A 17,947-nucleotide genomic window follows, 5' to 3' on the forward strand; every position below is an offset into this window, starting at 1 on the left:
GTTGCCCCAATAAGTCCATTAAAACGCTCCAATTAATTCAGAACGCTGCAGCACGAGTACTGACAGGAACTAGAAAAAGAGATCACATCTCTCCTGTACTAGCTACTCTGCATTGGCTCCCTATAAAATGTAGAATTGAATTTAAAATACTCCTCCTCACCTATAAAGCTCTTCATGGTCAGGCCCCTTCATATCTTAAAGAGCTCATAGTACCCTATTACCCCACTAGAACACTACGTTCTCTGAATGCTGGGCTACTTGTGGTTCCTATAGTCTCTAAAAGTAGAACAGGAGGCAGAGCCTTCAGTTACCAAGCTCCTCTCCTGTGGAACCAGCTTCCAGTTGTGGTTCGGGAGGCAGACACCCTCACCACATTCAAGAGTAGGCTTAAGACATTCCTCTTTGATAAAGCTTATAGTTAGGGCTGGATCAGGTGAGTCCTGAACCATCCCTTAGTTATGCTGCTATAGGCCTAGACTATCGGGGGATTTCCCATGGTGCACTGAGCTACTCTCTTCCTCTCTCTTTCTGCACTCATTCATGTCCCTTTAATGCATGTTACTAACTCCACTTCTTCCCCGGAGTTCTTGTGCTTTCTCGTCTCGCAGGTTCTCATGGATCCTGGTGGAGCCTCCTGCCATGGTCCTGCTTGACTGCCATTGCCAATACTGTTGTTGCTGTGCACCTGTCTGTCTGTCTGTCGCTCTCTCTCTCTCTCTCTCTCTCTCTCTCTCTCTCACCCCAACTGGTCGAGACAGACGACCACCCACCTAGAGCCGGAGGATCTGTCCTAGGTTTCTGCCTTTTAACAGGCAGTTTTTCCTTGCCCTTGTCGCCAAGTGCTTGCTCATGGTGGTACTGTTGGGTCTCTGTAATTAATGTTAAAGAGTTCGGTCTAGACCTGCTCTATTTGAAAAGTGTCCTGAGATAACTTCTGTTATGAATTGGCGCTATACAAATAAAATTGAATTGAATTGAATTGAACTGCGTATCATCTGCATAACAGTGAAAGTTAATGGAGTGATTCCTAATAATTATTTGTCTCATGTACTACTGTTATTTGTTTTGTTTATGACAGAAAGTTATTTCTATAAAAGCTACCTACTGCAGCTTTAATGTCATGATTCATTGTAAAAATGGTACAATGAGAGAGAAATTACACAATTACCCAGAGCCCATGACACCTTTACAATGCTTGTTTTGTCCAAACAATATATTTATATTATATTTATTAAAAATACATTTAAATAATAAGAATAATTACAAGGAAAACACAAAATTTCAGAAGCTGGAACCATCAAATGCTTTTGTATGAAAAAAACAAACTTAAACGGTTATCTTAATAGTACATTTAATGTCTTAAGCCTACTCTTGAATGTGGTGAGGGTGTCTGCCTCCTGAACCACAACTGGAAGCTGGTTCCACAGGAGAGGAGCTTGGTAACTGAAGGCTCTGGCTCCTGTTCTACTTTTAGAGACACGTAGTGTTCTAGAGGGGTAATAGGGTACTATGAGCTCTTTAAGATATGAAGGGGCCTGACCATGAAGAGCTTTGTAGGTGAGGAGGAGGATTTTAAATTACAGTATATTCAGAATTTTACAGGGAGCCAGTGCAGAGAAGCTAGTACAGGAGAGATGTGATCTCTTTTCCTAGTTCCTGTCAGTACTCGTGCTGCAGCGTTCTGAATTAATTGAAGCGTCTTAATGGACTTATTGGGGCAACCTGATAATAAAGAGTTGCAGTAATCCAGCCTAGAAGTAACAAATGCATGGATTAGTTTTTCTGCATCCATCTGTGACAGGATGTGTCTAAATCTTGTAATATTAAGTAAATGAAAAAAGGCAGTCCTGGAGGTTTACTTTATGTAAGAGTTTTGTAACTTCACCACTGGTATTACGTGACACATTATTCAGGTGACTTTGGTGTGGATATAGCTTGTGTAAACTAAGGCACTGAGCATCCACCTCTCTCTCTCTCTCTCTCTCTCTCTCTCTCTCTCTCTCTCTCTCTCTTTCTCTCTCTCCACTGACACAGTTGGTTCCCAGCATCAGGCTCTTAATGGCCAGGTTAGGTTACACACACCTGCAAGTGATACAGGCTCATAAATATCTTGCTCTTCATGAATTATTACAGAGCTTGTAGTGAGCATGTGCAGCCGGCCAGGCTCCCGGCAGGTGAAGGAGTCAGTGTGGATAGAGCAACAGAGCCAGGATGGACATCTCCGTTCTGCCCAACAACAATCATCCGGAGAAGTTCCTCCAGCTGGACGTTGGGATGCTGCCGGCCACACACGGCATGTTCCAGGTTGGGGCAGTCATGTCCAGTCAGAGACACTGGCAGAACAGGGTCTACTCCCAGGTATGGACTATATGACAAACAATGTAACTGTATGTTCATCTCCGTGTGTGCTTTTGTGTTTTGTTTCTGCCCTTTGACATGAACTGGATTTGGTTCCTTAAATGTTATTCCACATAACACATACAGTATACCAAAATGCATTATTCATGATGTGCATTAAGTCTGTGTGAATCACAATCAGGAGTTGTGTGGAGATAGTAGCTTGAAACAGGAGAACAGGAAAGTGCATTATTCAGTATTCAGGATCTAGAAGGGTGGCATGTGGTCAAATTTAACACATTAATTTAGATCAATTAGATTAACATGTATTTAGAAAAAATATCTGAGGATTTGGAACTAAAACAAGTGAGGGTCCAGGCTGGCAGGTATGTGCTTCTTATTGTGCTGGAGAACACTTCATCAGAATGGGGCTGAGCGCCACAGTGTGGTTGTCATTTAGACCAGATACTGCAGACTTTTTAGGTCTAGGGAGGATGGTGGCTGTGTTGAAGCAGGTGGGAACACTCTCCTGTGACAGTGATATGTTAAAAATATCAAGACATCTTCTAGCTGATTGGCATGTTTTAAGTACACGGCCAGGGAAGTTATCAGGCCCAGCAGCTATAGTCATATTCACTCTCAGCAGGATTCTTCTCATATTGTGGCTGTGGATACTGACAGTGGTGGATCCTCTAGAGGCAGAGTAGACTTTACAGCTAACTCTTTGTTGAGGAGAGAAATGTTTCATTTAATTAACACCTGAATGTGCCATTTCCTGCAATATAGAGTCTTCAATCATGACTAATAAAGCTGCTCTTTTACTATAAAGTTCAGTTTATTGCAGCAGTGAGTGACAGATAAGTGCAGACTGCATACTGCTGTTAGAAACTGAGTATACAATTAGATGATAATTAGCCTGATCAGCCACCGTCAGTAATCAATACACACATGTCAACAGTCTTTTTGTCAATTCATCATCAACATAATCCATTAAGATAAACCTTAAACTGCACTTAGTGGGACAAAAGAGTGGAAATTAGGTGAATTGTTTCAAAAATGTTCACTAAAGTGCTGGTTGGTGGATCAGATACACCCCAAATTAAACCCACTGTTTATCGACCATCTATCAGGTGTGTGTCTTTTGGTCCATGGCTATTCCTCCTCATTTCTGCAAGCATTATATAAAGGAAAATCACTAAGGCATTTGCTGTCAATTTGAGGTTAATTTAAGATTTATAGATCACAGGTGAGTAAGTTACAAATTGGCCTCTTAGAACCTGTTTTTTGATGCTCAGCATCTGTTAGAATTGAACGTAAGCACACCATCAGAAACTATCTTAAGGCCCCTGTTAAACGTTGTCTATTAATTTTAATAGTGTTTGAGCACAAAGCAGCCCCCTGTGACGGAGAAAATGACTTTGCATCTCAAAATAATGACTTAGTATCTCATAGTATCTTAAAGTCATTATTTTGAGATACTAAGTCAAAATATTGAGATGCTAATTTGTAAATAACGTTTCTCATTATTTTGTGATGCTAAGTTAATATTTTAAGATGTTAAGTCAAAATTTTGAGAATGTTTCTCATTATAATGACTTACAGAATCTTTTTTTATTGTCAGATTGGCAGAAATGGGCTTCCATATATTTTGCTAATTAACAGTGTGTGGAGGATTTTTCTAATTAAAGACAACAGTGGTTATACTTTTTTCCTCCAATTATTGTATCATCATAAAGTCTCTTTATGTGATTATAAGCAGCATCAATGGAATAAGAAAGTCAGGAATCCTGTCAAAATGAAAGAAACTGCAGATAATAATCATCATTATGTATAGGCCTATTTAATTAAAGAATTCTGCTTTTGACCACCCTGTATACTGTGTCTCCAGCATCTCCTCTCTGTCTATAGAAAGGGTTGAGAGATGGATGTGGTAAGAATTCCAATCTCGGCCTCTTTGTCTCCACAGAGGGAGGATAGTGAAAGCCGGTCTCCTCCGTCCCCAGAAGGCACACCTGTGGTGTTTGTGGACAGATACCTGGAGAAGCATATCACTCCTGTCACTCTGAAGTCCAACATTAAAAGGAACCCTCTGTACATGGACATAAGATCAATGGAGGTAGTAGACAGCAAGAAGACCACCAAGCCTTCTTGGACTGTGAAGGAGTATGACACACAAACAATCCATGGCAACCTTGCGGGTTATTTAAAGGTAATTTGAGGAGAGGCTGTCGATGTTGACAGGATGGGATGGATTGGTGCAAAGACAGATGGACAACTGGATAGATGAAGGGATACACTGTAAAGACAAACTGGCAAATGAGACCATGGAACATAGCCTAGTACACTGGTTATGGTAGGATAACCAGACACTAGTAAAACTAATCAGGGAGGGCAGGCAATCAATACTGGCGGGGAAACAGACAAACACAAGAAGTGAAGTTACATGCGGAAGAACCCTTTCAACATAAAACAGGAAATAACTGAAATAAAACCCAAAACCATAACAACTGGCTATAATGATAGTATACTTTTGAAACTAGTTATTTTCTTCATTAGCATTAATAAACGACTACACTGCACTAATAAATAAAAGCACTGCCCTTGATAGGCTGATGTCCCTTCATGGACCAGTTGATAAAATAAATATAATTAATTGTTGTCATACTATTTATGTGTTAAACAAATGTATGGGTGCAACAAAGGAATACAATTAAATTATAAAATCATCTGATATGTACACAGAGACATATATGCAAACACTTTTGCCTACATATACTGAGATATTCATGAATTTAAAGCTGCAGGTCATTTTAATAAAAAAAAATTTGTAACTATATGGTAAATGGTAAATGGACCTGTACTTGTATAGCACCTTTATAGTCTTCCGACCACTCAAAGTGCTTTTACACTACGTGCCACATTCACCCTTTCCCACACATTCACACAGTGGTGGCAAAGTCCATTGAACAGAAACTAACATTCATACACATTCAAGCAATTTGGGGTTCAGTATCTTGCTCAAGGATACTTCGACATGTGTGCAGGAGGAGCCGGGGATCGAACCAACAACCTTCCTCTGCACCACAGCCGCCCATCCCATCCTGACAGTAGTACATGAGACAGATAATCTGTGAAAAAACTGTTGATTGACAAGAGAGAAGGTTTCAGCTTTATTTCACTGTAAAACCTGACAACACAATAAAACAAGTAAGTTAATGTAACTTAATCCTCCAAAATATTTGAGTCACTTATTCACATGAATTAAACCCAACTCACTTGTTTTGAGTGCACTTAAATGTGTTCAATATTTTGAAGTACAGGCAATATAAATCCAGTTTGTTCCACTGACTAATTTTCTTTGAATTCATTTTATGTCATAATAACAGTGGAAGCATTATAATGCTGTAAAGCTTTGGAGTTTTAGTTTTATTTCATTTTATTAATCATCATAAACCCAAGTATACATTAAAATAATTATTACTCATTAATGTAAAGATTTGATATAAGTCACATAAAAAACAATGAAAAAAACTTATCGCATGATAATTAATTGATTATAAATTGCTTTTATTTTACCTCAGCTGTTTTGATGGGTGATGTAATAATTTGCTTTAGTGGAAGAAAACTGAGTAAATAAAACTTGGTGGTAAGATTTGTATAAAGAAGATTCATTTAAGTTACTTTATTCAGAAAAATTCTGTTCACACATTTTAAATAAGTTTGGAGAAATGCTACAAATTAGTCTAACTTCAATTAACTGAATGGAATTGGTAGAATTCACTTAATTTACCCAGGTTACCATAACAATAAATGCCTGATTTATGTCTACTCAAATATTTTTGATGCTTAAATTAATTGAGTTAATAAACTTAAACGGTTTAAAGCCATCAGTTTCCTCAAACAGTTTGAGTTGAACTAACTCATCAGGTTTTACAGTGTTGTTGTTTGGCTGTGAACAACAAAGATGCATTTAGTATAAAAGCATTTGTAAGTATGATGAACATTGCACTTTAAATGTTATACATTATATTCTAAATACATTAAAGTGGCCCTCCCATGAGATGACAATATCAGCAGTTTGAGACCCCTGTTTTAGATTGTTCACCCAGATATAACGATGCAGTACTGCCACCCACTGTTCATATAACTTAACTAAATGAGGTATTTTACTATCCCCTCACTCCTTTCTATTGCTCTAGTCTGCATTCACAGTGACAGGGCTGGAACAATCAGTCTTTCCCTTCTCCCTAGGGGGAGTTCACCTCCTCCACATTGAAAAAACAATGTGGATATTTTATAGGTTGATTCCATTTTGATAAGACTTGATATATTGATTTGGACTACTTTCAGCCCTGGTGTTGTAAATAAAACTAGCTTAATAAATTAAATACAAAAAATAGTATACATTTAAAAAAATATATTTTTTTAAATGTGTTTACTTTGTACTCCAGTAACAGTTGAACAAGACTCAGTCAGAACCTCGCTCAGCTTCCTCCTGTCTTGTATTTAGATATGCTATGTGCTAAGCTAACATATGTTGAAAAGACAACCACGTTTTAACGATGGTTAAAAGATAATCTACATCAGTCAGATAGTTAGTTAACACTAATGTAGATTAGCTAGCTCAGTACTTCTCATGTGTCAGGGGGGACTGACGGAGGAGGAGAGATGGAGAAGTTTCTGACAGGAGTAAAAAGAAAAACGGAGGAGACGTCAGAGGCAAGAACAGCAAGTGACGGTAACCGGCATAAACCTAATAAGAGCAGGAAATACGACGAAGCCTACATAGCCTTTAAGTTTACCGTGAATACGGTCGGAAATGAGGAAAGACCTGTGTGTGTTTTATGTTTAAAAACTCTGGCAGCGGACAGCATGAAACCAAACAAATGAAGACCGCACCTGGAGACCTTACACCCCAGTTCTGTCAATAAGCCACTGGACCTTTTTTCACCGGATACTCGATGCGTATCGCCAACAGGCCGGTCATTTAGTGAGCGCGGCATCAGTAAATAAAAACGCACTGTTAGCCTCGGACAAACACCGCCACATCGCAAGGTGCAAAAAACCATCACACAATAGCAGAGGAGCTAATACTCCGGCAGCATTGGACATGGTCACAATCATAGGTGAGAAAAGTGCTGAGACACTGAATACTGTGTCTCTGTCCAATGAGACTATATTTGACATTTCAGGCGACCTCCAAGAACAACTCACAGAACATCTAACAGACAAACGTTAAATATAAGTAATATTGTTGCACAATAAAAAAAATGCACATCCCAGTGAATCATTAGCTTTTTTCTCTGTTTAGAGAATCACACAGACTGAGCAGTCTTGTTTCAATGTTACACATTGAGTTAATAAACTGAACTTGGAAATTGTTTTAAGTTGCTGCAGATGTTATCTCAGCTCATTTTAATTCAATTCAATTCAATTTTATTTGTATAGCGCCAATTCATAATAGAGGTTATCTCAGGACACTTTTCAAATGGAGCAGGTCTAGACCGAACTCCTTATAATTTAATTTTATTTATTTATTTTATATTTTATTAATCTATTTTAATAAGCAGGTGATTGTATGCAGAATGCTGGTGCCAGCAACTCATACAGTGGTTTGTACAGATAAATAAATAAATATTATCAGGTTCTCAATAGTATTTCAGTTCAGGTGGGGCGTGAAAACATTTCTGTCCCCTAGGGGGGGCATGACAGATAATAATTGAGAACCACTGAGCTAGCTAGTGTTTTCTTAACGTTAGCTAACATAATGAAAATCCCTCCATTTTATTGCTTATTCTTGAGCATTTTATACCATTTTAGAAAGTTACATTTGCCATAAGGCTAAATGTGGTGTGATAAGAAATTGGCTGTATCTCAAACTACAAAGAGCACAATAACATATTTGATACCTATAAATTCTGAACTTTTCAAAAATCCTGATTTCGACTGTTGATTAAAGTGTGGCAGATGCTGGCGCATTTTGACTGCCACTCCATCTCTGAACCAAAGTGAGTCCATGTACCCCTTACGCTATTACTTGGTAAAGTTGTCTCCAAGCTGGTGGTCACTTGCTACCATTTTTCCTCTAACCTGGACAAGCATTTGAACCGGATTAGTGTCTCAAATTACGAACCTACCATGAAACTCTGTTGCTTGCACCAGGGCTCCCGGGACTGACTGAAAGCCTAACTTTGCTATCCTGCCTCATCGCTAGCGACCACAAGCCCACCTGCTTATCCTGCCAAGATCTCTTGGTAAGCCCTTGGCTCTGTCCGTTATTCCTCCGCTAGCCACCACCACGGCAAGTTGACCTCCATCCTCTGGACAGGAGCTGGGTTAACAGACTGGTAGCCCTTCCAGTGTCTGTCTCCTTACCGTGCTGTTGGTCTCCTAGCGCTGTTATGCTGTGGATTATCCCGTGGACACTCCTGGGGTGCAGATTGTGCTGTCATTCACAAGCCAACGCTAGTTCTGTGCTAGCACTCTTCGAATGAGCTAGCACTAGCTCTGTGCTAGCACTCTCCATTCAAACCATGCCTGCGCTGTACTCCACCTCAGATCTTCATAAACTCAACAATAACCTGCGACTGGACTGCATGGACATTCTCAAAGAAACAGGATTAGTTTGCAAACGCCATCCTACACACAGAGGATGTGGTCGTTTGTCTACCTACAACTTCCTTGTCATCAAACAAACAGCACGGCAATCAATACCATACCAGCCTTCTATTTATTACGTGGTGCTCAATCATCCTTATTTGCTAATGCAACTTTAATCAACTTAATCAAGCATATATGTTTTAATCATTGGTCACATGACGGATATAAAACATAACATATCTTCAAGTCCCCCTTTTGGTCTCATCTCACTGAGACCAATAAAAATTGACACATAAAAAACCCTCAGACCCCCTTTTCGGTTCCCCTTGAGGTCATGCTCTGAAATCAAACAAATCACGTTACACAGAATTTTCATCAACCATTCCTACTGCCAGTGTGTAATGTGGGAACTGTGTCAACTCTGCCCGATCAGCGGTCGTGGTAGATCCTCTGTCATAAAATCGTTCCCACACAAATGCAGGGACTATAACAATCAAAGCAAAACATAAAAATACACCAAGCCATCCCATCTTGTGTTTGGGGAGGCACATAATTATTTTACGATTGTAATACCAATATGACACCCCACTCAAAGTAACTATTGAAGATATTATCTTGTGAGATTTAACATGTATTTTCCCAAAGTACAATAAAATGATAAGTAAGAAAAATGTAAATACGCTAAATAGCAACTTTCTTTAGTGGAGTCCTATTTCTATCCATGTAGCTGGGTGGTAACACCCCCAACGTAAGTACTTGTATGGCTTTCTTCCTCTGACTCTACACTTGTGTGTTAGCAAAGCTAATAAAATAAAGGTATACTACGCTTCTTCCTCAGCCTCTTCCTTCTGGCAGTCTAAAACTGCTCTCTTACATTTCGTCTTAACTCTCCCCGGGTCCTTACAGCCGGGTCAGATGCTCCGCACATTGACCAGTGATACCAGGTGTCTCCTTTGCCGTCCAGCCGGACCGCGTGTGAGAATCACCCGGTATGGTCCTGTCCACCTTGGCTCTGACCACTTCCTTTTGATGACCTTCAGCAACACCCACTCGGTGTCTTTTAGGGCCGTGCCTGCTCTGCATTTCTTTGGATTACAGCCATCTGTTTGGAAAAGGCTGAAACCCGTGCCGTTAGTTGATCATAGTATGGCTTATAGGCCAGGAATGGAGTGGGTGAGGCTGTAACCCCCTCCGCTCCAGGTCCCGGAAACTGCTGACCACACACAAGCTCATATGGTGTAAACCCTGTAGCGGAGTTCACTGAACTCCTTGTTGACATTAAAGCTAGTGGGAGGGCTTCTAGCCAGCTGAGTTTACTGTGTGCACATATTTTACCCATCCTTCCATTCAGGGTCTGATTCATCCTTTCGACCTTGCCTTGAGGCTGAGGATGGTAGACTGTGCCAAAAGTGTGTTTCAAGCCTAGCTTAGCTTCAACTTCTTGCAGGTGTTTGTTTTTGAAGTGTGTGCCATTGTCAGATCTTATTCTCCTTGGGAAACCATGTATGGGGATGTAATGATTAATCAAAAATGTAACCACGGTTTCTGCGTCTTCCTTTTTTGCTGGTACATCCTCTGGCCAGCCAGTGTATGCATCCACAGCCACCAGGAGGTATCTGTACCCCTTGACACGATGTATCATGTCTGTGTAATCGATTATGATTTCTTGGCCTGGCAAGGATGGTAGGGGAAATTTTCCCTGATGTGGTTTCACTGTGGGTCTTATATTGTATACATTACAAATGCTGCATTCTTTAATATGGTTCTCAATCATTGCGGGTAGAAACGGATGCCACCAGTGTGTCAACTGATGCTTCATTTGTCTTCTACCACAATGTGTCGGTCCGTGTCCTTCCTGGAGCATCACTTGTGTCAGTCCTGGAGGGAGGACTGGCCTTCCCTCCGGTCCCCTCCGTAGTCCTTCAGTCTTTACTGCTCCCCTGCCCACCCAAACACTCTTCTCCTGTTATAGCCGGCTTTCAGTTTAGCTGCCTGGTCTGCGGCGTCATTTCCTCTAGCAGTCAGTGTCTCAGTCTTGTTATGTCCTTTGCACTTAATCACTGCCACTTGTCTGGGCTTCATTAGTGCTTTTCGAGTCTTGTCTGTCGTAGTGAGGTCATGGTGAATGCTTGTGAGTTTACAAACACAACTACACTATGTGTGGTAAGTACTGTTATTGCGTGTCCCATTACGATATGTGCTGTTTTATTCAAAAGTTTCACGACTCTCGCTGCATGTCTGGTGCATGGTGGGTGTCTGTTCTCTGTTGCATCTAGCGTCACGCTTGCATATGTTAGTACCTGTCTCCCACCCCCTTTTTTCTGAAAAAGCACACCATTAACTGAGTTGGGTTTTTCAGAAACATCCAACTCATCATTCAATTCTACTACAGCCGCTATCCCTTCTGGTCCTGCAAACAAACACTTAGTCTCCACCTGAGCCTCCGCACCCTCCACGGCCATAAATGCTTCATGATACACCCAAGTTTCATCCCGATCATAAAACAATGTGACATGGATAGGATCAGGGGGAGGGGCATAGGGATTCAGTATATGCAACCACGGCTTCCAGTCTGTGTACAATGAATTTACACCACCCCCTTTTGACGTTTCTGGCAGCACCAACCCCCAGTAAATATCCGCCCACTGCCCTATAGCGCCCAGTGTGTTGTCTTGAGCTAAAAGCATCTGTGAATGAGACCGCACCTGGCTCACCGATGTCAGAGGTTCCCGGGCCTCGTCATTGTTCTTGGTGGTAATGGGGACCCTCTACCCAATCAGGGATTGGATACAAGTCATGGTCGTTGCGGGTGCCTAGGAAGTCTGTGCCTGTAGTTTATCCCTGCTAATTCTTGTCTTGCTACCTTTATTAACTCATCTAATTCTCCCTGTCGTTATATATATATATAATATGTATATATACATATGCTTGTAACCTCCACAATGGCTGCCTGTTGTTCTTCTACAATCAAATCCAACCGCTGCAGTTGGGCTGCTCCCCCCTCTACTGATTGTGTCTCAAGGTCTAATAGTGCGCTTTTTACGGTGAAGACGGGGGCTTGTATTCCCCCTCGCGAGATAACAGTGTACCGTGGGGGTGCTATCATGTGGGGTGTATGGTCAGGGGCTGAGGGTGCACATGGTGAGGTCAGGTCTGGGTATGTGTGGGGGACTGCTGGTCCCGTCGGTGGAGCAGTCTTAGTCACAGTCTTGGTAACAGTATTAGTCAAGTTTTTGTCTTTCTGAGCCTCAAATGCTGCACATGCTAATGTTATTATATGCACTGACGCTCTCCTTTCTTCCTTCTCTGCTAATGTTTCTTTCCACTTCCTCCTTATCACCCAACCCTTCTTTCCCTCTTCTGCCTTATGCCTTTCTAACTCTTTCAACACAGCCCTCTCGGCATCAGCCAGATAGGGCAACAATTCCACCTTTTTCTCATCTCTAGGTATATGTCCCTCTTCCTGGAGCCAAGTCCAGGTCATATCGTGTCCCTTCATCATCTTTTCCTGTTTATTCTGCGGAAACCCACTAGTCAATTGCTGTCTAATTTGTTTCCACTGCCCTCCTACGGTACCTTTTGGGCACCCCCCATATTCTTTACACTCTCTGTCGAACTCTCCGTCCATGTTAACACAGTCTCTTAAACGTGCTACACACCCTGACAGCAAAAAATCATGTACACATACGGGGTCAGTGTGAATGACTCACGGTCTGCTTCTGCACAAAATATTGCCCAGTGAGACAAGCTTCTAGGGTGAATAACTTTCAGTCTGGTCTCACTTCTAGGGGTCCTCCCAGGCTTCACACAGAAAGTTTTTAGACACACTTCTCCCGTATCCAACCACCCGTTTTCCCCACAGAACAGACGTTCTCACAAAAAAGTCTTAACTCCTGGACCCACCCACACAATACACAATCCCAATGATTCAGCCTTTTTAACAGTTTCCCATTTCTCAACACTCAACTATTATGCTCAAATGTTTGCATCGCAATATATCGTATGAACTCAGGCTATTTGTACCACCGGCGCTACCTTTTCGCTAGTACAAACTATTTTAGTGCTGACTCCAACGGTCACAGGGATTGAAACCCTTGGGCTAGTCCGAGTTTTCCTTTTTATCCCTCTCGGAGTTCCCTCTTCTGGTACTTACAGGAACCAGCGACCTGGGGCGTCCTCTAGACCCCTTTTTACCCCGCCACCCATATAATGTGGCAGGGTTGGGGCGGCCTTCAAACCGCTGGTGCTTTGTGGGGCCTCTAACCCTCACGGGACTCCAACCCTCGGGCTAATCTGCTCGTGCGCTTTCACAGCAGGTTCCCTATTGGCGACCTCCTTAAGGGAGCGTGCCCTATGTTGCACACTATACTGGTTTAAACTATGCCTAGGAGGAGTTTCACAAGTGACTTCAAAACAGTTTTTGACAATGCCCAATCGCAGAATTTTGTTATAACAGGCTTCTGCTTACCTTGTTTATGTGGCCACGAAGTTTTGCTGTAACTCAGTCCTCTCGTCCGTTGTGAAGAAAAAACTTGGTTGTCTAACTTCTCCGTCTTCATCACGTCGAGGTCACCAATTGTTGAGGAAAGCGATCTCTTTAAACCCTTTATCTTCCCTTTCTGACACCATCAGCAGTTATGTCTAATCTTCCCTTTCTGTCAAAAATACTCAAACATGTTGTTGCCTCCCAACTCAAAGCCCACCACCTAAAAGCCGACCTGTTTGAACCATTTCATGACAGTTCCCGCTCACAACACAGCACAGGAGTAGCCCTGCTAAAAGTCACCAATAACCTCCTCTTCTCCTTAGACTCTGGTCACCTCAACATTCTTATCCTCCTGGACCTCACTGCAGCTTTTGACACTATCAACCACACCATTCTTCTCACCTGTCTTAAGTCCTTCCTGAACATCACTAGTACTGCCCTCTCCTGGCTAAGGTCATATCACCATCATCCACGCTTTCATCACATCCAGAATTGACTATTGTAATAGCATCTTAAATGGTACATCCTCCTAAGTCCTTAAAAACTACAGAATGTCCAATACTCTGCTGCTCGCCTGCTCACCGATCCCGGCTCCCGTGACCACGTCACCCCTGTCCTCCAGTCTCCTTACCCATAAAGCCATCAACAACCAGGCCCCTCCTACCTCACAGACCTGCTCCAAAGCCACACTCCTTCCTGAAGCCTCTGCTCTTCTGACACAAACCTCTTGTCTCCACCACTGAGGAACAAGTATCATTCCTGGGGCGACAGATTAGAGGTGGGCGATATATATCGTTTGCGATAATATCGTCATTGTTGTTTTGACGATGTGAAAATTTCCATTATCGAGTATTTAAATTACTTCGCCAAAAATATTGAAACGCACGCGGAAACTCCTCACATCCACTTAATACACGGTGCAGCAACGCTCTCTACAGCATGGCACAATTCAGTCACACGACTAGTGGGCCTACGTGATCACGTGACCTCTCGCTAGCATCCCCCTTGCAACAGTTTAGCAGCGCTAAAGTCAGTCCCTGAAGCTAACTGTACTTCAGATGATTTAGTGCCGAGACGTGGGTCTACCTCTCTGGCATGGAAATGGTTTGGTTTCGAAAAGACTGATAATGGTCTGTGTCCAGCAAACACGTTTTTAGTGCTAGCAGCGCCTATTTTAAATACAAATCCTATGAGCTTCAGCGTTCAGAGCGCTAAGCGCCTTCAGCGGTAAAAAGATGTCAGCAGAGACGTTTCTTTAAGCGAAGCGCTCAGAACGCTTCAAGTTGAAATCTGTTCAACTTTTCACACCGCTGGGCGCTCGGAAAATGAGTTTTTGGAGGATAGGATATTGACTGATTATCGTTATTGCCAAAATCCCCCAATATAACGAGATATTATTTTTTGCCCATATCGCCCACCCCTACGATAGATTATGCTCCATAGCTGCCCCCTCCCTCTGGAACACTCTCCCCAAACAAATCCTAGACTTCAGAACTGCTTTTAATGTGTGATTAATTGTTGTGTGCTGTAGATATATATTGTACATATATTTTATAATTGTTTTATTTTAGTGTGTTGTTCCTATTACCCTTTTAACCTATGTATTTTACCTTTGTGAAATGTCTTTTGAGTTTCTTGTAAAGCACTCTATAAATAAAATTATTATTATTATAAAGTATGTCGGCACCAAATCAAGACTTTAGACCAATTAGAACAAATGTTATAGCATTTTTAGAGTCTTTGGGCACAAATGGGTTACGATAGGAAAACACAATACAGAAAGGTGAGTTTTGTAATCAAACAGAAACATTAGAAAATGTTGCTTCACTTTCCAAAATATGTCACTGACAAAAAGGAACTTATTTGGAACCTTAAAGAAATACAGTTGAGCTATGATTGATGTGATCTTTAACAAAGAAGTTCTGGGAAGAAGTGTTATCTATTTATGTTAAAATATCTTAAAGAAATTAACTTCATAGAGAGAACTATAACTTTAGTTTTCTAATTTTTTTTATTTATTAATATAATTATTGAATATATTGGTAACTTCCCGATCCACAACATACCAGTTGGTGGCAGTAATGCACTCACTCTCATTGTTTGCCAACTGCTACAAGACATCAAAAAGGAGAAGGAATTTTTATAGCACATATGTGGCAGAAACACATGGTTCTTCATTCTGCAATGAATAGGAACATCACTCAAAGATATATCAGTGAATCATCAGAAACTATGCAAGTGATTATTGCTGGAGCATGAATTGAATCCGCTGTCATAATAGCGATGTGTCATAGTTAAGCCTGTTTTCATTTTCTTCACAGGAGGAAGAGAAGACTCCTAAAGATCTGGACTTTTGGCTTGAGGATCTCTACACGCCAGGATTTGACTCTTTACTGAAGAAGAAAGAAGCAGAACACAAAAGAAAAAGACTTTGTAAAATTCTTTTTTCAGTCATTTTGTCCATTTGTGCGATACTTATTGTTATCATAGTGCCAGTTGTGGTTCTACAGAAGAAAAACTGATTTATGAAGACATTGCCATTGTATAGTGCAACTTTTAGAACCTCACCTTCATGTAGTGGTCACATATTGTTCTGTTCTTATTTTAGAAGAAAACTAGAAAACTTGGCTGGAGTCAGCAGTCATAATGGACATGTTTTGGCTGCACAGCCTATGGGGACTATGAATTAGAGCCCTGCACAGGTCACAAACCTCAGCCCTAGCCCGGTCCTGGCCCACACTTATAATAACCATCTAAGCCAGTCAGTGTGCAATTGCCTGTAAGGATTGCGTCATAGCCGTTTCGTGCTGCAGGTTCCCGTACTCTCATTCAATTATGGACAGAATTCAAAACTTGTTGTCTCCATTAGTCACTTTGACACATAAACATTCAATTCAATTAAATTGTTTTGTATAGCGCCAAATCGCAACAGATGGGAAACATGGAAAAATAATGTTGAAAAACACTCTTTTTACCCTTTATGCATGGAAGATGTGAAAAGGTTTATTTGTTTAAGCCATTATTTCGACATCATAACTTAATGATCTCATTTTATAATTACGACAGCTTTGTTATCCTGAAATAGATAATTAACCGAATAATTAATCTCAAAGAAAACCACAACCATTAAAGGGGCACCAAACAAGCAAGAAAAAAGTACACTGGAGATCAAAATTAGATAACAATCTACAATTTCCTAAATGTCAAGGTCACTGCGTAGTCCTATTTGAAATTATCCAAACAGGATTAAAAGTGTTTTAAGCATATTTCATGAGTTACATATGCTCTGAAGCACAGTATAAAAACTTAAATGAGATATTTGAAAAAGAACACATCAAAATTAGAGAACACTTTCAGATACCTCCCAGTTATTGGAGATAATCTGGCACCTGGTGCTAATTCTCTTAATTATCCAACAAACCCTATTTAACTGGCAGCCTAACTTTCCAGTTTTCAGTGACTTTGCAAGATGGTGAGCCGTTCTAAAGTGACTGAAACCCTTCGGCAGCAGGTTGTCCAGATGAAGGCCAAAGGGATGACCCTATCAGTCATAGCAAGAGAAGTTGGTCGTTCCAAATTTGTGATTTCTAGAATATTGCGTCTTTACAACGTCACAAACCCATTCAAGTCCCTCAAGACCTCTCATTGGCAGAAAGAATCAAAAGGCTAGACTAACCTTTGCTGAGGAGCATGTTGTGTGGACAGAGGAGGACTGGGCCAAAGTTCACTTTAGTGATGAAAGCAAGTTTAATTTATTTGGGTCCGATGAGAAACAATATGTTCGTTGTCCTTTGGAAAATTCTTGCCGACAAAGTTATGGCCAAGAAACCCACTACAGCCACCGAAGTGTGGAAGACACTGGAAGAAGAGTGGACCAAAATCACACCAAAGCAGTGTGAGAGACTAGTGATGTCCTGTGGCCGCAGATGTGCTGAAGTCATTCAAAGCAATGGCCTGTACACTTCCTACTAATTGTTGACTGTTGTAACCTTCAGAAGATGTTGTTGTAATCTTTCAGCGTGCTGTGGCTCAGAGGCAGAGCAGGTCGTCCCCTAATCGGAAGATTGTTTGTTCGATCCCCGGCCCCTCCTGCCACATGTTGAAGTATCCTTGAGCAAGATACTGAACCCCAAATCCCAAATGTGAATGAATGAGTTAGTTTCTGTTTGATGTTTGCCATTGCTGTGTGAAAATGTGTGAAAGGGTGAATGTGGCATGTAGTGTAAAAGCGCTTTGAGTGGTTGGAAGACTAGAAAGGCGCTATACAAGTACAGGTCCATTTACCATTGCTGTTCTCTAATTTTGATCATTGCATTTTCTGCAAAATAAAGGTTTTTTGTTGAAGTGCCTTGGTTATTTTGTAAAACACTGTTCTAGTAGCATGGTATAGCCACAACAAAAATTCCTTCAAATGTTGAGCAATGAAGTTTACATTATTTCGGAAAAAATCCAGTTTTCATAAATAGTAATATATATATGTAAATACCCTTTTTATTTTCATCATGACTTAAATCTGATTTGTAT

General features: G+C 41.0%; 1 protein-coding gene and 1 long non-coding RNA gene across 2 annotated transcripts in view; one reads left to right on the plus strand and one right to left on the minus strand.

Annotated features, from left to right (window-relative positions):
• The window catches only part of LOC127370381 (major intrinsically disordered NOTCH2-binding receptor 1-like), a 19,521-nt gene extending 3,257 nt beyond the window's left edge, over nt 1-16,264 (plus strand). The window contains exons 2-4 of the mRNA XM_051412392.1: nt 2,134-2,358; nt 4,304-4,546; nt 15,745-16,264. Coding sequence (XP_051268352.1) covers nt 2,212-2,358; nt 4,304-4,546; nt 15,745-15,945 — 591 coding nt within the window. The 5' untranslated portion in view covers nt 2,134-2,211 and the 3' untranslated portion in view covers nt 15,946-16,264. The remainder of the gene's footprint in view (nt 1-2,133; nt 2,359-4,303; nt 4,547-15,744) is intronic.
• Nucleotides 1-17,947, minus strand: part of LOC127370398 (uncharacterized) — a 143,636-nt gene that overhangs the window by 45,154 nt on the left and 80,535 nt on the right. The gene's annotated exons all lie outside the window — the stretch shown is intronic.

This window comes from Dicentrarchus labrax, unplaced genomic scaffold (genome assembly GCF_905237075.1).
Source record: "Dicentrarchus labrax unplaced genomic scaffold, dlabrax2021, whole genome shotgun sequence".
Lineage (NCBI taxonomy): Eukaryota > Metazoa > Chordata > Actinopteri > Moronidae > Dicentrarchus > Dicentrarchus labrax.